This window comes from Hyperolius riggenbachi, chromosome 8 (assembly GCF_040937935.1).
Source record: "Hyperolius riggenbachi isolate aHypRig1 chromosome 8, aHypRig1.pri, whole genome shotgun sequence".
In the NCBI taxonomy this organism is placed as follows: domain Eukaryota; kingdom Metazoa; phylum Chordata; class Amphibia; order Anura; family Hyperoliidae; genus Hyperolius; species Hyperolius riggenbachi.
Window position 1 is genome coordinate 40875428 of NC_090653.1, and position 20067 is coordinate 40895494.

At 47.9% G+C, this 20067-nt stretch overlaps 1 protein-coding gene across 1 annotated transcript in view; it reads left to right on the plus strand.

Annotated features, from left to right (window-relative positions):
- Positions 1-1816: 1816 nt before the first annotated feature.
- LOC137528102 (antigen-presenting glycoprotein CD1d-like) overlaps positions 1817-20067 on the plus strand; it is a 41109-nt gene continuing 22858 nt past the window's right edge. The window contains exons 1-2 of the mRNA XM_068249382.1: positions 1817-1879; positions 4933-5190. Coding sequence (XP_068105483.1) covers positions 1822-1879; positions 4933-5190 — 316 coding nt within the window. The 5' untranslated portion in view covers positions 1817-1821. The remainder of the gene's footprint in view (positions 1880-4932; positions 5191-20067) is intronic.

Sequence of the window (20067 nt, forward strand, 5' to 3'; positions counted from 1 at the left end):
ATAAAGGAAGTAGTAAAAGTTAATAAAGTGTAAAAATATTAAATACTTTTGATGGTGTACTGTTAAGGGCTCTGCTCTGACACAGGGGACCTGTATTTGAATCTCAGCTCTTCCTATTCAGTAAGCCATCACCTATTCAGTAAGCAGTCCTTGGGCTAGATTCCCTAACACTGCTACTGCCTATAGAGCGAGCCCTAGTGGCTGCAGCTCAAGCACTTTGAGTCTGCCAGGAGAAAAACGAAGTGTAAGTGCTATTTGACTTGTCAATGTAGTCAGTGTGCATCGTGTATAACAGTGTAAACTTGCTGCCTCATCAAAATAGCTCAACACAGCCCCCAATGTCTAAACCGCTGGCAACAAAAGTAAATACACCCCTAACTACGTCAAAATTATGCCCAAAGTGTCAATATTTTGTGTGCCCAACATTGTTTTCCAGCACTGTTTTTGGGCTAGGTCACTAGAGCTTTGCAGGCTGCCACTGGAATACTCTTCTACTCCTCCATGATGAAGCTGGTCAATATTAGAGACTTTGCGCTCCCCCACCTTCCGTTTGAGAATGCCCCACAGACGCTCAATAGAGTTTCGGTCTGGAGACATGCTTGGCCAGTCACGCACCTTAACACTTTCTTTATCAAGGCGGTGGTCAACTTGTAGGTGTTTTGGGGGACATTATCATGTTGGAATACTGCCCTGTTGCCCAGTTTCCAAAGGAAGGGAGACATGATCTGCTACAGTATGTCACAGTATATGTTGGCCTTCATGGTTAAAATCGAGGACAAAAACACAAATGAGGAATGCGAAGGAACACAAATGTGGAATAGGAACAAACACGAACAATGTGCGATTGCTGAGCAGGCCATTGACTACAATTGCTAGTGTGGCAGTGCGAGTTTTGCTATATGTGGCAAATCATGCAAAACATTAAAGAGAATCTGTAAAAAAAAGAGCCCCTGGAGACAACTAACCTCAGGAGGGGGAAGTCTCTGGATCCTAAAGAGGCTTCCCCCGTCCTCCTCAGTATAAGGGATCCAGCGCTGGCTTCCCTGGACACAGAGCAACAATAATATTTACTATTGCCGCTGTGCACATGCGCAGTAGCAGCTCCTTGCTCGACTCTGGCGGAAACAGCCACGCCCGAACACATCCACTCTACCGGGCAGGCGCATACAGCTCAGCTTGATCAGTAGAGCGGACCTGATCAGGTTTGGCTATTTCTGCTGGAGCCCAAGCGGAGAGCCACTCCTGCGCATGTACACACGTCATCAGGCCAACAAGGAGATCCTCGGGGAGGTCCCAGTGCTAGATCCCTTCTACTGAGGAGGAAGGGGGAAGCTTCTGAAGGATTTAGAGGTTTGCCCCTCCTAAGCTAAGCACCCCCCAGGGGCCACTCTGCTGTGCAGGTGCATACAGCTCACGCCTGCGCAGTAGAGTGGACACGATCGAGCCCAAGCGGAGAGACGCTACTGCGCATGTGCACACGTTGACAGGCAGCTGACAAAGAGATCCTTGGGGGGTCCCAGTGCTGGATACCCTCTACCGAGGAGAAAGAGGAAAGCCGCTTTAGGATCCAGAGGCTGTCCAGGGGAGCCAGCGCTTCCAAGTTAAGTATCCCACAGAGGCCCTTTTTTTTTACAGATTTTTTTTTAAACAAGTGTGCTCCCAGTCTAAAAAAAGACTTTACACACAACCGCTGTAGGATGGCATTTCCTAACCACAGCTGTAGAATATTCACGTGTCACTTTCTACTGCTGGTATCTCACTTCCTCCTACTGCCTCTTCTTTCACTGTAAGATCTTTTCTTAGAGAATAAAGAAGATGGACATGCTTATTCCATGTGTGGCTTTATCCCTCCACCTTCTCCTGAGTGTTCCAGCTACAGGTAAGTGTATCTTTTTTTGTTTTTGTTTGGTTTTGTGTGAGTTTGCTTTTTGGACCCCAGTAAGAAGTTCTTTTTATAAAACCTATGGAGAATGGAATACAGAGGCTGCCATTGCTGACTGTATTTAAAAGGATGTTCCTTCCAGTGGCAGCTCCAGCTTCACATTTTGGGGGGGGGGGCAATAAAGGGGGCACAATGGCTGGCTGGTGAGGCCCATTTGGGTGATCAGAATGGATGTTTGTATGGCGAGCTTTACATATTTTTGCCTAACTCAGGTGATAAAATTAAGGCTCTTTAGCGGAACAGATTGTCCAAATGATGATGGTATTATTGAAGACAAGTTAACTTCAGATGTACTTGGCTAGTTTGCTGACATGTTTTAATTCTTACTTGCTAGCAAGCTGCTCCTGTGTGGACAGATCACAGACATATCATTCCAGTCCCCAGCCTGTGTCTGATGACTCTACAAGCAAGGGAGGGGGAAGAGGCAGGAGGGAGAGACACGCGGTGTCTACAATTCCTTATCTTTGTAGCTAATCATTGCTGGAGACTAAAGCTTTTATTTTACTGACATGACGTTTTGAATCAGGATTATTCTCCTTATTCAAAATGTCCTTTCTGTAAAATACAAGCTTTAGTTTATTGGCTAATTTAAAAGAAAAACAGTAAGGTTGCAGCTTCAAAGCCTTCTCCAGACTCTATTCCTGTTGACTGGCAATGTTAGAACATACCGTCTGAAGGAGATAGAGAGATGTTTTTTGTTTTTTTTTTGCAAATACAAGTGTCATCCACATACATTAATTACAAGGGATCCTGCAAGGAATATGAGGTATTTATGGCTAATAGATAAGAGCCCTGGTTTACTTAATGCCTACATAGTATCAGGCTGACATGTAGAGTTGCTCTGCTTGAGCCTGGAAACAGGTAATTGTATATTACTGAGCAGGGAGGGCACTAAGGGGGGCACAGTGATTCCCAGGAGTACCTGGGAGTGCCCCGGTGTAGCGCCACCCATGGTTCCTTCTCTAGCTGTTGAGCTGGTCCTCTTACAAGCATACCTTCTAAATCAATTATACAGAACAAAAGTAAGAGGGCAGAAGTGCTCCGTAGTGTGACAACGTTTTTATAATACAAGCGCAATGCAAATACATTTACTATGTAAAGATAAAAAAGCAGGTATATAGATGGGCGTGAAGCCCTTCAATGTGTCCTGGGTGGGCGCAGCTTTAAAACTGTTGTGGCCATGAGCAGGATGTGGATCAGATGGAAGATGGTTCCTGAATGCCCCACCGCTGAACTTTTTCGTTGGTGACATCACAACGCATTGCAGCATGTCCACGCCTTCTTCAGGTAACCTGACGAAGGCATGGAAAAGCCGAAACTTGTGGCTGAACACACCCAGGACATATTGAAGGGTTTTACGCCCATCCGCATGCCTGCTTTTTATCTTCACAAAATGTTGCTACACTAGGGAGTGCTCCTCCTCTCATCCTTTTGTCTCACCCACCAAAGTCCACCACACAACTGGGTTTCACAGGAGCTGCTAGAGTGAGAGCAACCACTACAACTGCTGCCTCACCCCTCCCCCAACCAAGCAGCGCAAGATTTCACAACGTCAAGTATACAGATATAGTTGCTTTGACTTCTCTGGCTGTATGTTTGTTCCAGGCAGGCGCCCAACCCAGAAGTAAAAACAATAACACTGTGATGTGATTTTAAAGGGGGCTATTCATGGCTGGCTCCATACTCATCAAACGTATTTCATGTAAACCACTTAACCCCGTAGAATGCTGTTTTCAAATAACACAGAAAGCTCTAGTTATAACGTGAAGTTTTCCAAGAGAGTTTTCGTGTCTATGTTTTAACGCAAACCTACAAGGAGGAAAAAATAAAAGTTTTATCCTTACCTCAGTAGAGGGAAGCCACTCAAAAAGTTTCACTTGTCCTCTCCGACCCACTGCTGCTGGCTGGGACCCTCTGTAAGCCGTGCTCCCATTTGTGTATGAGGGTGGCCATACTGCGCATGCAAAAGTATGATCCACACCTACATAGCAGCACGAACAGGGCTGGGCCACCCATGAGGCGGGTGAGGCAGGTTCCTCAGGTGACAGAAGCGGGGGATGACACCTGCCTGGCCGTGGGGGGGAGGGGGCCGCCGAGCTGGAAGGAGTAGCAGCCAGGAAGGGGGAGCAGCAGGCACAGTAGCGGGGAGGGGGGTCAGACTCCCCCCTCCCACACCTGCGGCTCCCCAGTCCGCGCTCCCCCTCCAGCTATTTGCCCGGGATTAGAGAGAGGAGCGAAGGCAATTATTTATCTCCTCCCAGTCCAGGCTGCATTTCACTGCCGCATCACTTTCTTCAATGCCACCCAGAGTGGGCACCAGAAAAGCAAGGTCAGGATGTGGGCAATAGGGTGGCAGTAGCAGTTAGCCAGCAGAACATTCGTCCTGCTACACAGAGTTTGCACATAGCGGTGGGCAGCTACCAACAGCTGGATCTGGCACACGGGGATGAAGGGGCAGCGAAACCGGCACTTACAGTGATCTCTGAGCTGCCTGTCACTCATCGAATGTGACGCTCGCCAAGGAGCTTACAATCTAATCCCCTCCTCACTAACCTTCCTCAGAGGAGCTTATTATGTAATCCCTGACAACACTTCACTAACTGTCCTCAGAGGAGCCTAAAATCGAATCCCTGCCCTGTTGGGGGGAGTTTAGGATGGTGTCAGTCCAGGGGCAGCTGGTGATAGTGGGCCTTGGTGTGTAAAAAGTACAAGTCCCTCCCTGGTAGCGGCAGTAGGAGGGTTAGTGTTTGGAGTAATGGCATCAGTAAGGTTAGTGTGAGAGCGGTTTGACGCGAGTAGCAATGGTTAATAGTATAATACTGGCAATATAACATTACCAAAAATATAACATTACTGATATTAATACTATTGGCTAATCATGCCAAACTCGTTAACGTCTATACTAAATGTTCTCTCAAAAATGTAATATTCCATTAATGCAGACGTTAAGAACACTGATCTCTCTTTCTTCCACTCCCTCCTTTGTTTAGATTCCATCAGAATAAGTTTTCTGCAGACCTACCACACCTCTGAGGATCGAGTCTGGACTCGCTGGGCCACGATGATGGTAGGAGACATTGAGGCGCTGTCTGGGCACAATGGTTCTGACCACATCATATACAGACAGAGTTGGTCAAAGGAGATCCTGGATGACCAGGAGTGGGATATGTTAGCCATGCTTTTGGAAGATTATTTCAACCATTTCCAGAGGCACATACAAGAAATCAGTGCACAAGCTCGTGTTGAGGGTAAGTGACCTGCTGAAACAAATACAGCCACGCAGAAGATAAAGATGGTCCATGTTTTTAAATAATCAATTTAGTGGAATGTGGTCCTATCCTTAAAGGGAAATTCCTTCCATGCTTTCTGTTCAACACTATTTATTGATGAGGGGTGTCCCGGTCGATGAAATTCAGGTGACAAACCTCTCAGGAAGAGGAAAACGTAAACAGAAAACACCAGGAGAGCCAGATAGTGTAGTATTTCCAGGCAGGGCCGGTTCTAGACTCTTAGCTGCCTGAGGCAAACTTGTGAGGTGTGCCCCTCCCCCCCCCCCCCCCCCACCTCAATTTGGAATGATTGCACAGTACCCGAAAATGTACTCTGCTTCATTTAATGTTCTCAAATGACATGCTGCAGCTCAACACAATAGCACACTGGCTGGCTGTGAGTCTGTGACAAACAAAATGCTCCTTCTCAGCCACTCCATTCCTCCTCAGTCAGGACAGCAGTGCCACCTCCTACCTTATGCTGTGCAAGTCAAATGAAACACTGCTGCTCTCCTGCCTCCCCCTCCTCACTCACTGTCTGACTCCTCATACAGCACTATTAAAGGGAACCTTAACCCAATAAAAAAAAATGAGTCTCATTTACCTGGAGCTTTTTCCAGCCCCCTGCAGCCATCCTGCACCCTCAACGTCACTCCTGGATCCTCTGGTCCCCCGCTGCCAGCTAGTTTCGTTTTTGTGCTTCTCAAGTTGTGAATGTGAAAGCAATCTCTAATCCAATAAAACTGAGAAGCATCGCATAGAAAATTTTGCTGCAGATAAATTGCAAGCTTGAAGGAGAGCTGTGGGGAGTGGACATTCCCCTGAAAAATGTGATGGTGATCAGAATGGATCTACCATGATGCCGGCCGGAGTTCACGTTCAATGACAGTCTTTGCTGTGGCCAGCATTAATTCTTGCCTGACCCGCTGCTATTTCTGTGTAGTCTGGCTGAAATGTGATTGGCTGTTTTATGCTCCACCTACTTTTCCTGGATTTATAACCTCAGTCCCCCAGTGACCAACTGTGCCAAGTGTGGGGACTCTGGCTTGATTACTGTGAGAATGGCAGCCTTTTCCATTTTTTCCATTGACATGAATGGGTGAAATCTGATTGGCTGTTTGTAGCTCCGTGCAGGTGTGCACTGTGCAGGGGGAATGTGAGACCCCCAGAACATATCATCCCAGGTAGTAAGGAACCTGTATACCAAGTTTCACTCAAATCAGTCAAGGCGTTTTTGAGTGATCGTGGCACATACATACACACATGCCCACATACATACAGTACATGCAATTTTATATACTGTATATAGATGATGAACAGTGCAAACCTCAGCCCTGACCATCTACAAAGGTTGACTTTCAAATTGTGCCACATGTCCTGGAACTGGCCAGGGACCATCCGAGTGCCAGCACCCTGCAAATATGCCCACAAGCTGGCTTTCCTGTCCGGGTAGTTCCTTCACCATGAGCCTTCCATTCAGCTGTGTAATAAGCTCATCTTCCTTTAAGTGTTGGGAACAACCGGCATTGTTTTTTGCCCATTGCCCACGCAATTACCTTGCTTTGAATAGGCTTCCCTCGTGTTTTTATTGTTCTGCCCAGGGAACATGCTCTAGATCTCCTCCAAAACTGATTTAGCTTGAAATAATCTTTATTTTAGAATGTATTTATTTATGGGGGGGGGGGGGGGTGGAGTAGGTAGGGTTAGGGGGGTAGGCTACTCAACCGGGCTTGAGCATCATAGTATGCTTACTAAGAGGGGCATACAAACATCAAGAGCAGGGATGCTCATCCGTATTCCGGATATCTGAACTACCCAGATAATCCGAACTTTTTCCGCTATCCGACCTCGGATTCGGATTCCGGATAGTGGGCCAAATCCGGAATGCGGTATCCGGATTTGCAGCGGTATCCAGATAGGAATTTGGATATCCGCACGGATATCCGAATCCGGGTAGCATTACCAAAGATGACGTCACTGAGCCAATCAGAGGGCTCCAGGACCTCCCAGCCCAGGCCCTAGCAACCAATCACAGAGGGGAACCCTGGCCAGCCCCTCCTGTATATAAGGCAGGAGCCATGATAAGAAAATTGTTGATGCGTGACCTAGTGGACAGTGTCATGCGCAGCGAGTTACAGGGGGTGGGGGTAGGCTGTGGTTGCCCCAGTATAGGGAGTTTAGTTGCCCCAGTATGGCTAGTATAGTTACCCCAGTATAGCTAGCATAGTGCCCCAGTATAGCTAGTATAGTGCCCAGTATAGCTAGTATAGTGCCCAGTATAGCTAGTATAATGCCCCAGTATAGCTAGTATAGTGCCCAGTATAGCTAGTATAGTGCCCAGTATAGCTAGTATAGTGCCCTAGTATGTCTAGTATAGTGCCCAGTATAGCTAGTATAGTCCCAGTATGGGTAGGTAGGGCCCCAGTACAGCTAGTTGGCTGATGGTGTAATGGTTAAGGGCTCTGCCTCTGACACAGGAGACCAGGGTTCGAATCTCGGCTCTGCCTGTTCAGTAAGCCAGCACTAATTCAGTAGGAGACCTTTGGCAAGTCTCCCTTACACTGCTACTGCCAATAGAGCGCGCCCTAGTGGCTGCTGCTCTGCTCTGGCGCTTTGAGTCCGCAAGGAGAAAAGCGCAATATAAATGTTATTTGTCTTGTCTTGTCTAGTATAGTGCCCAGTATAGCTAGTATAGTGCCCCAGTATGGCTAGTATAGTGCCCCAGTATGGCTAGTATAGTGCCCAGTATAGCTAGTATAGTCCCAGTATGGGTAGGTAGTGCCCCAGTATAGCTAGTATAGCCCCAGTATACCTAGTATAGTGCCCAGTATAGCTAGTATAGTGCCCAGTATGGCTAGTATGTGTCCAGTATAGCGAGTATAGTGCCCCAGTATGGCTAGTATAGTGCCCAGTATAGCTAGTATAGTCCCAGTATGGGTAGGTAGTGCCCCAGTATAGCTAGCTAGTATAGCCCCAGTATAGCTAGTATAGTGCCCAGTATAGCTAGTATAGTGCCCCAGTATAGCTAGTATAGTGCCCCAGTATAGCTAGTATAGTGCCCCAGTATGGGTATAGTGCCCCAGTATAGCTAGTATAGTGCCCCAGTATAGCTAGTATAGTGCCCCAGTATGGCTAGTATAGTGCCCCAGTATGGCTAGTATAGTGCCCAGTAAAGTGCCCTAGTATGGGTGAGTGGGTGGGTAGGTAGGTAGTGCTCCTCCCCCCCCACAGCGGCGGCCGCTTCCATCCTTATATTCCCCCAGCCGCTCTCCTCTTATTAGCATCCGGTATTACAGCATCGCGTCTTGCGGCTGCTGTAAGGAAGGGAAGGAAGCGCGGCAGTGGCTTCCTGTAGCGGCGATATGCATCGCCGTTACCATGCTAGCTATATGCATATCGCCGCTACAGGAAGCCACTGCCGCGCTTCCTTCCCGCCTTACAGCAGCCGCAAGACGCGATGCCGTAAAACCGGATGCTAATAAGAGGAGAGCGGCTGGGGGAATGTAAGGAAGGAAGCGGCCGCCCGCTCATAAGGTAACAGGAGTGGCGGCCGCGGGGGGTTAATGCGAGAGGCCAGACACGCCGCGGACCGGTAGAAAACTGCCAACGGACCGGCAATGGGCCGTGGCCCGGTGGTTGGGGACCCCTGGGTTAGGAAATAGGATTACTGTGTTATTGTGTAGTTAGTACTGCAGTGCTAGTAGTTGTTTGTTAGAGTAGTACTGTGTTAGCTTACTACAGAATACTGCAGTGCTGCTTGTCAGTGTGACAGATAGACCACTAAGGGCTTGATTCACAAAGCGGTGCTAACTGTTAGCACGCCTGTGAAAAACCCCTTAGCACGTCTAAACAAACTTTTCGCGCATAAAACTTTACGCGCGCAAAACTTTATGCGCGTAAAACTTTACGCGCGTACTGCACAGAGCGCAGGGCGCACCGCGCGAAGTGCCCATTAAAGCCTATGGGACAGCGCGCGTAAAACTTTACACGCGCAAAGTTAGCGCACGATCTGATTGAGAAATCCGGTGCTAACCTACTTAGCACCCTGGTTAGCGCCTCTAAAGACTTTAGACGTGCTAAGTAGGTTAGCACCGCTTTGTGAATCAAGCCCTTAGTGTGCACTGTCTTCTACTCTGCTGTCTGTCACTCCGTGCTGATTGTCATTAAAGTCCAACCCCGATTTTAATAAAGTACAAGTACCCCAAATCCATCTGGTGACATCATCACACATATAAGTTGTACTATGTCTGCTGGCACTGGCAGCCGGGGGAGGGGCAGCAAAGCCAAGAGGAGAGGGAGCAATATTGCGGTCACATTCAGCAGTTCTGCCGCGTCAGTGTCCATTCTGCCGCTAGCCACTGGCCGTCCAGCTGTTAGGGGTAGTCACGCTGCAGAGGCACAGCAGTGTGTAGCAGCCATTTTCCAGCTGATGGTGGATGAGCAGGCCACCACCAGCTCTACAACTGAGACCTCCACCCCCACCAGCACTCCTGTTTGCAGGAGCAGCAGCAGCCGCCCAGCAGTTCCTGGGGACTCGGACATCACGCCGACCCCAGCGGGCAGCCTACCCTCACTGAGCGAGCTTTTCACTCCAGGCACGGATGCACCGCGATCGAAATCAGGGCTGTTACCCGCAGCGAGTTTGAGAAGGATATTCTGGGCGAATTTGGCTATGTGGAAGAGTCACAGATGCAGACGGTGGTTGTTGGGGGGGGGGGGGTCCTTGCATGTGGCAGCAGAAGAGGAGTTTGGGGGGGTCATCATCGCAGCAGCTGTTGTTTGAGGAGGGGGATTATGATGTTGATGATGAGATGAAGGACCGTGACTACCATCCACAGGACGGGGATGTCAGCTCTGACTCTGAGGAGGAGGATGCGTCGGTGGGTTTGGCACGGAGGATCAGCATTACAGACAGTGGCAGGAGCGGCAGTGAGCGTGGAATGCGGGACCCACAGCCTGCTGCTTCATCTTCTGCCACTACCACCAGCCGCACCACTCCACCCCCAACCGCCACAGGGAGAAAAGCAGCAGCATCCCATTCAGGCCGCAGGGGAATCTTCACGTCCTCAATCTGGCGGTTTTTCACTCTGCCCTCAGTGGACAGCAAGTTTGCCATATGCAATGTGTGCAAACTAAAGCTGAGCAGAGGTTGTGACCCCTCCAAGTATGGCACCTCCAGCTTCATCACCCATCTGTTCAAAAAAACATTTTGTTGAGCATGAGGAGTTCAAAAGGCTGAAGCAAGCTGGTGCTGGCAGTGGTCAGACTCAGAGCACCAGAACCCCCTCTGCCACTCCTGCAGACACTGAGGCCTGTTCAGACAGCCAGTCCACAGTGGCCTCCTCTGCTCCCCCCTTCGCTTCCCGTGCAAGCAAGAAACACCGTCAGACCCTGTTGGGCGAGTCTTTCCCTGTTGTTGGCAAGAGGGGGACATGAAGTGGCTGGGAATCACTATGACAGCCTTACCACCACCACAACCTCCTGGCTCCTCCTGATTGTTAACTATTACTAACTAAGCCTGGTTCACAATTGTTTTACAGCCGTGGTACCAACGCTACGTGCCACGGACACCGTATAATCTTCGGCATGCTCCTGGCACACGTTACACTTGCTGCTGCTGCATTGCCCTGCTCCTGCTGCCTGTGCTGCTCTCACTGCCAGGGTGCCACAGGCCACTGCTGCTGATACCACCTATATTTAACCCAAAACACTTTGCTGTGTAATTTTTTTGAGGTGTCTGGGCTGAAAAATGTCCCAGTTGTGCGGTTGGACTTTGGACACAATGTGGGCTGCACGACCACTGTCTGGAACCTAGTCCTGATGTTAATTTATAGCCATTTTGTTTTTATTTTTTTTTGTATTTTAACTCCCCAAATAATCAATTAATATTTCTGCATCATTTACCCTAAAAAAACGTTTTGGAAGCAATTTAAAGGCCACTTACGGTTTTCTATCCGGATATCCGAATCCGACTGGATTTCCCAGATAATGGTTTCGGATATCCGATTCTATGTGGATACCGAAAAGTTCGGATTCGGATATCCGAGTCGGATCCAGATATCTGGGTATCCGGATCCGAATCAATTCGGATTTTAAAAAGTGGTATCCGAGCATCCCTGATCAAGAGGAGATAAGGGTCCTTTTACACTGAATCAGTTGCTCTCAGTTATAACTGAAAGAAAACTGATTTTCAAAGTAATGACCATGTTTTCATATGGCCTCTTTTACACTTAACGCGTTTTAACTGAAATCTTCTTCCTAATGCACTGCTATAGAAAAAATGCGTACCAACGCGCACTAACGTGTACTAACGCATACTAACGCATACCAACTGATTAAGTGTAAACGGGGCCTAAGGGTTTGAGTGGTGAGACCTCCGCTAACTGTTCCACCACTTTGTCCTCAATCATGGTAGCTATGTGAGGTAAATATTTTTTTGTAGGTAAAATATCTCATGAGGTATTTTCCTTTTTTTTTTTTTTTTAGCAATTCTGAAAGATTTTTCTCCATTTTCGACGAACATGAGGGAAAATACAGTATGAGGTAAATGCATAAAGTGAGGTAAAACATGAGGTATTTCAGCGGTAAGCATGCAGTAAATCAATAATAGTAGTCTTCTATAAGTTAGGACAGTCTTTGGAATATTTTTGTTTTTTTAGGGGGGGAAGGTGTATTTGATTATGTAGCAATCTATGAAAAGTATATTTATAGGCATCCCTTATATTATTATATATTATTATAATATTTGGAGTTTGATTTCTACTATGCTTTTCTATTACACAGCCTGAATAGGGACTCCACTAAAACAGCAATAGGAACTCCACTAAAAACTGCAAAATGCAATCAAATTGACTTTACCTCCAGGTACATGCAAGTGTTAAACTGATCAGTAAATTATGTGCTAACATGTCTATTTTAGTAAATTACCTCATGAATTACCTCATAATTTACCTCCTGACGTAAAGCATGACTAAAACCTACCACAATTGCTAAGTGTCATTACCTCATGAGGTAAATTACCTCACATGAGGTAATTTGTTTGATAACCCTACCAGAATTGGGGCCTTTGTGCTTACAGCGAGGGTCCAGTAGCATTGCCACCCACCCAGTACAGGTTGTTCTCGTTTAAATATTTTTATACGGGGGGTCCATTACTCAACAGGCAGGATAGCATGAAAGACACCATTAGAACAAGGATGGATGCCGAGATAGCCAGCTCTTCTTCCTGACTGAGGTCAGGAAAGGTCTCCTCCTCCCCCATCCACTCAGTGACAGTGTTCTGTCCGTGGAGAGTATCCCACAGACACAGTGCTATGCAATAGTGCAAACACAATACAGTGATAACAGACCATGCAGCCACGCGAGATTGGGCATTAACAGGTCTGTAAGGCCCTTAGGTGTGCCGGTGCTGCATGTGCGCTCAATTGAATGGACCAGCTTGGGCATTGTTATTTATTTAAAAAACTATTTATTTATTTTTAAATGTCAATGTAATTTACAAATAAAATGTACACACGTCCATGTGTGTAGTGACCCTTAACTGAGACATATGAGGTCATGTAACATCCTAAGCACCTTCATCTTGTACTGTAACGATCGGTGTCAACACGCAGAGAGAATCTGATTATTGGTGGGCTGCAGACTCACCAATAATGCAGATATACACCGGATTATGAATGATCTGCAGAATCACTAATAATCCAGGTATGACTAACCTCTGGACACCTGAGACGTGAGTGTACAGGTTAACAGTAACACTTTGAGAGGGAACTGCCAGGAAGACTGGAGGCAGTGAGGAGAAGGAAATTCACCCCTAGCCGTGGGTGAATTCCTTTAGGCCAAAGGCTCCCTAGGAGAGGGACCTAGGCCTGGTTGCAGGAAAGCCCTGCTGCTAATATGAACAGATTTGCCCTATCTGGCTGTGAGATCCTATCTCACTACAGCCTAGTGGCGAACCAAGGAAGTACAGTGCTAGTCTTGGGTGTGTGGTCCGTAGTTACAACACCCCGGAACTAGTCTAACGCATAACATAGAACTGACACAGTATCCTAGTCTTGGGTGTGAGGTCCGTAGTCACAACACCCTGGAACTGGTCTAAAGCATAACATAGAATTGACACAGTATCCTAGTCTTGGGTGTGAGGTCCGTAGTCACAACACCCTGGAACTGGTATAAAGCATAACATAGAACTGACACAGTATCCTAGTCTTGGGTGTGAGGTCCGTAGTCACAACACCCTGGAACTGGTCTAAAGCATAACATAGAATAACATAACAAGAGAAGGTAATCTAGCTCAGTGTGGATTACCAGGTCCGTCCTGGTTCAACCACACTGTAGGATCTGACTGAGGTCTGTGTGCTAACACGTTAAGCATTTGCAACGGCAGACGATGTGAGACTGAGGGACAAGTGGCTATATAGTGCAGCGCTGGCCAGTGCCGCCCAGTCCCTTCCAGCCAATCCGCATCCATCCTTGGATCAGCTGACCGCCGGGGTCAGCTGATCCCTCTCTGCTTCCCATAAAGCTTCTGTCTTACCGCGCGCGCGTGTATTTCTCAGCCTATGTGCACAGGAAGGCTGTACCACATCAGACACATGTCGCCGCGTGTAAACCGCCGGAGCGGACGCGGAACCAGCCGCCACGCGGCGGCCATTCCACAATCCTTCACAGTACCCCCCCGAGGAGTGGACTCCGGACACTTCCAACCGGGCTTCCCAGGATGTGAGTCATGAAACTTTTTCCTCAAATCATCTGCGTGCATGCGGCACTCTCTGGTATCCAAGTTCTATCCTCCACACCATAACCTTTCCAGTGTACCAAATATTGCACAGAATTTTGCACCAGCCGGGAGTCCAGAATCTTCTCAACCTCATACTCAGGTTGATCATCAATCAATACGGGAGGGGGGGGGGGGAGTGGAATCCACCTGCACTGCCGGCTTGAGCAATGACACGTGGAATGATCATACTGGTACGAAGATCAACGGCATAGGTGACAGCATTAATTCTTTTAGTGACTGGAAACGGCCCCACAAATCTAGGCCCTAATTTGGGTGACAGTTGTTTCAATGCCAGATGCCACGTAGACACCCAGACTAAATTTCCTGGTGAAAAGTCCCATTCAGCAGTGCGTCTCTTGTCGGCTTGCTTTTTCTGAGACTTGAAAGTCTTTCCCAAATTTGTTTTCACCAAGGCCCAAATTTGTTTCAACGCCAGCTGCCAATCATCCAATGCTGGGAAATGAGTAGATGCCACTGGCAAAGGAGCAAACTTAGTAGACCTCCCCGAGACCACCTGAAAAGGGGAAAACCCAGAGGAAGAACTTTTCAGGTTATTGTGCGCAAACTCTGCGAAAGGTAAAAATTTTACCCAGTCAGTTTGTGCATCAGCCACGTAGCATCTGAGAAACTGTTCCATGGATTGGTTGACCCTCTCAGTCTGGCCATTCGTCTGTGGGTGGTAGCCTGATGAAAACGAAAGATCCATGCCCATAGACTGACAAAATGCCCTCTAGAACTTAGATACGAATTGGACTCCCCTATCTGACACTACATTTTGCGTAATGCCATGCAGCCGGAAAATGTGCAGGATGAAGAGGTTAGCCAGCTCTTGAGCGGAGGGGAGTCCCTTCAGAGGGACAAAATGGGCCATCTTGCTGAATCTATCTACCACCACCCAGATGACAGTCATGCCTTCAGATCTGGGGAGTTCACCCACAAAATCCATGGACAGGTGCGTCCATGGTTCACTTGGAACTGGCAGGGGCTGCAAGGTTCCCACCGGAGCCTGTCGGGAAGGTTTGCTCCTAGCACACACAGCACACTCCCTCACAAACTCCTTACAGTCAGTGGCCAGAGATGGCCACCACGCACATCTGGCAAGGAGATCCTGTGTCCTGGTGGCCCCTGGATGACCAGCATTCTTATGGGAGTGAAACAGCTGCAAAAGCTGCAAGCGGAAGGGCAAGGGCACAAATAACACTCCCTCAGGCTTTCCTACTGGGACATCCTGCTGATATGGGGCCAAGGTGGTAGCCCAATCCGTCCAGGTCTCTGTGGCTGCCAAAACCACCTTCCGAGGCAGAATAGTCTCGGGTGCCGAAGGCTGTGCCGTTTCGGGTTCAAAACACCTGGACAAGGCATCAGCCTTAACGTTTTTACTACCAGGGGTATACGTAATTACAAAAGAGAATCTGGAAAAGAACAGTGACCACTGGGCCTGTTGGGGACTGAGTCTCTTAACGTTTTCAATGTACTCCAAGTTTTTGTGATCTGTGTAAACTGTAATAACATGTTCTGCTTCTTTTAACCAATGTCGCCATTCCTCAAAGGCTAACTTGATGGCCAGGAGTTCTCGGTTACCTATATCGTAGTTTCTCTCCGCTGGGGAGAACCTGCGGGAGAAGTAGGTGCATGGGTGAAGTTTACCCTGCAAACCGGAATGCTGAGACAGCACAGCCCCCACCCCCACCTCAGAGGCATCAACTTCTATTATGAACGGGAAGGTGACATCTACGTGTCTCAGGATGAGAGCAGAACAGAACAGTCTCTTAAGGGTACTAAAAGCCGTGAGAGCTTCCTCGGACCAGTGGTGAGTATCAGCCCCTTTCTTAGTGAGACTAGTGAGGGGCGCAACCACTGTAGAGTACCCCTTAATAAATCTCCTGTAGTAATTCGCAAAACCCAGGAATCTCTGGAGGGCCTTCAGACCCACAGGCTGTGGCCAGTCCAGTACAGCAGAGACTTTCCCAGGGTCCATAGAGAGGCCGAGGGAGATATTACATACCCTAAAAAAGCTACAGAGGTCACCTCAAAAATGCACTTCTCCAGTTTGGCGTACAATTGATTCTGTCTTAGTCTTTCCAGCACATACTTGACATGTTTCCGATGTTCGGCAAGAGTGGCTGAAAAGACTAGTATATCATCAAGATATACTAATGCAAATTTACCCAAAATTGGTCTGAAAACCTTGTTAATTAGCTCCTGGAAGACGGCCGGGGCGTTGCACAACCCGAAGGGCATCACTAAGTACTCGTAATGCCCATCGGGTGTATTAAAGGCCGTCTTCCACTCGTCACCGTCCCTGATGCGCACCAGGTTGTATGCACCCCTTAAGTCCAATTTCGAGAAAATTTTAGCATTGGTGATCTGGGAGAATAAATCGTCAATCAGAGGTAGTGGGTAACGATTTTTCACAGTGATCTTATTTAGACCCCGATAGTCAATGCAGGGACGGAGGCCTCCATCTTTTTTCTTAACAAAAAAGAACCCAGCGCCCGCAGGTGACCGCGAGGGCCGGATAAATCCCTTAGCTAAATTTACTTTGATGTACTCCTGCATTGCCAACTTCTCTGGCCCGGACAGGTTATAAAGGTGACCCCTAGGAGGCATACAACCAGATCTTAAGTCAATTGGACAATCAAAGGGACGGTGAGAGGGTAATCTGTCTGCTGATTTCGGACAAAAGACATCAGCATAATCTTTATACTGCTCTGGCAATCCTTCCACCTGAATACTTGTGTTACCCATGGTTACCTTCGTCAAACAATGATGATAACAGCGGGTAGACCAGCTCGTTAGCTGACCAGAGGCCCAATCAATCTAAGGGGCAGACCAAGGATGATGGTGGAAGTTGCCATTCGTAATACAAAAAACTGCAGACTCTCTCTTTGTAAAACCCCTATGGTGACCCCCAACTCTGGGGTCTGAGACAGAGGGTATTTACTCTGCAGAGGAGAGTCATCCACCGCAGTAACCAACACCTTTTGATTCAATGGGACAATAGGAATTCCCAATTTTTTAGCAAAATCATAGTCAATAAAATTAGCAGCCGAGCCGGAGTCGAGAAAGGCCTCAGTAGAAACTGTCTGATCTCCCCATGAGATGGTGCATGGGAGGAGCAGTCGATCGTCTTTAAGAGGTAAATTCTGTGCGCTTAGGGTGTTACCTCTGACCACTCCTAAGCGACAGCGTTTCCCGACTTTTTGGGACAGTTCTCTGCTTTATGGCCCTCCTCTGCACAGTACAAGCAGAGCTGTTCCTTCTTTCTATGAGTCTGCTCGACCCAGGACAATTTTGAACGTCCAATCTGCATGGGTTCGGGGGGAGGTGAGGTAGGTGGCGAGGAAGCGTAGGAAACATATTTCACACTATTCCTACCCCGACTTTGTCTCTGATACTGTAGGCGACGGTCTACTCTGATTGCTAGTGAAATAGCTTCATCAATGGTTTTTAAGTTCAGGAATCAGGATATCCTAACATCAGATTAGACACTGCATCTGATAATCCTGACATAAAACAATCCAACAATGCAAATGAGCCCCACCTAGCTGACACTGCCCACTTCCTGAACTCCGCTGCATAAGCTTCTACCGAATCTCTGCCTTGCCGCAACATCTTCAGCTTCCGCTCAGCGGTCGAGGCAGAGTCCGGGTCATCGTAAATTATGGCCATAGCTTTGAAAAATTACTCCACAGAGGTCAAAGCCCCATCACCTGACGGAAGACCATATGCCCAGGTCTGGGAATCCCCAGTCAACAGTGTCTTAATAAAGGTAATTCTCTGGGCCACAGTACCTGAAGCATTAGGTCTTAACTCAAAGTAAGAAAACACTCGATTTTTAAAGTTTCGAAAGTCAGATCTATGACCAGAAAACTTCTCAGGCACAGGCATACGTAAGTCTGTAACAAGAGGGGATCGCACTGAGTTAACAGTCGTCTGAAGGGCTTGTATAGACCCAGACAAAGCATTAATCTGGGTCTGATGACTATCCAGCACGCTGATGCAATTCTCCACCGAGGTGGTGAGTGCAAGCAGACGACTGTCAAGTGTGTCCATATTGTTTTGGTCTGCCGTTCTGTAACGATCAGTGTCAACACGCAGAGAGAATCTGATTATTGGTGGGCTGCAGACTCACCAATAATGCAGATATACACCGGATTATGAATAATTATTATTATTATTATTATTTATTGTATTTATAAAGCGCCAACATTTTACGCAGCGCTGCACAATAGATAAATGGGTTAACATACAGGTAGAACATACGGAAACTCACAACAAAACAAGATCATGCAAATGATTTGATAACAATACAGTATCATAGGTCAAAATAGAGACTGTTCGAGTCTACAAGAGGGGTGGTTGCGAGTAAGATTGCATAATCAAGCTGGATACGTTAGGGAGGAGGGCCCTGCCGGAGGCTTACAATCTAAAGGGTGGGGTGGAGACAATAGGTGCGTCTTTTGAGAGGGGGTCTAACAGAACATATTATGGTGCTGGTGTAGGGGGGTATGCGAGCGTGAAGAGGGCTCTTGAGAGCTTGTTTGAAGGAATTAAAGGTGGGGGCGAGTCTGATGGCTGGTGGGAGAGAGTTCCAGAGAGTAGGGGCGGCCCTGGTGAAGTCCTGCAATCGTGCGTGTGACTGAGTTATGCGTGGTGCGACTAGGCGCAGGTCATTGGAGGATCGGAGGGGGCGGGCTGGTATGTGCCTGTGGACCAGATCAGAGATGTAGGTTGGGCAGGTCTTGTGCACTGATTTGTAGGCAAAGCACAGGATTTTGAAATTGATCCTAAAGCTGATGGGGAGCCAGTGTAGTGCTTTACAGAGCGGAGTTGTAGAGGCGCTGCGGTGAGAAGAATGTATCAGTCTGGCTGCCGCATTCATTACCAATTTAAGTGGGTCAGTACGGTTGGAGGGGAGGCCAGATAAAAGAGAATTGCAGTAGTCTAGGCGGGAGATGACAAGGGCGTGGATAAGGAGTTTAGTGGTGTCAGGGGACAGGTAGGAGTGGATCTTGGAGATGTTGCGGAGGTGGAAGTTGCAGGATCTGGCAATACCTTGGATGTGGGCGGTAAAGGAAAGTTCAGAGTCCAGAGTAACACCTAGACAGCGGGCTTGGGAGGTAGGGTGGATTATAGTATTTTCAATAGTGACGTGCAGATCTGGGAGGGGTGCAGCTGTGCGGGGTGGGAATATTAAAAGCTCAGTCTTGTCCAAATTAAGCTTCAGGTACCTGGCAGCCATCCAGGAGGAAATGGATGTGAGGCAGGCAGAGACTTTGTCCATGGTAGAGGAGGAGAGGTCTGGGGTGTGGAGATATATCTGGGTGTCGTCGGCATACAGGTGGTAATTGAAGCCCATGGAGGAGATGATTTTGCCAATTGAGGCAGTATAGAGTGAGAACAGTAGGGGTCCTAGGACGGAACCTTGAGGAACACCAACTGAGAGGGGTGTAGGAGTGGATGAGGAGCCATTGAAAAATGTTGTAAAGGAGCGGTTGGAGAGGTAGGAGGAGATCCAGGCTAATAATCTGCAGAATCACTAATAATCCAGGTATGTCTAACCTCTGGACACCTGAGACCTGAGTGTATAGGTTAACAGTAACACTTTGAGAGGGAACTGCCAGGAAGACTGGAGGCAGTGAGGAGAAGGAAATTCACCCCTAGCCGTGGGTGAATTCCTTTATGCCAAAGGCTCCCTAGGAGAGGGACCTAGGCCTGGTTGCAGGAAGCCCTGCTGCTAATATGAACAGATTTGCCCTATCTGGCTGTGAGATCCTATCTCACTACAGCCTAGTGGCGAACCAAGGAAGTACAGTGCTAGTCTTGGGTGTGTGGTCCGTAGTTACAACACCCCGGAACTAGTCTAACGCATAACATAGAACTGACACAGTATCCTAGTCTTGGGTGTGAGGTCCGTAGTCTCAACACCCTGGAACTGGTCTAAAGCATAACATAGAACTGACACAGTATCCTAGTCTTGGGTGTGAGGTCCGTAGTCACAACACCCTGGAACTGGTATAAAGCATAACATAGAACTGACACAGTATCCTAGTCTTGGGTGTGAGGTCCGTAGT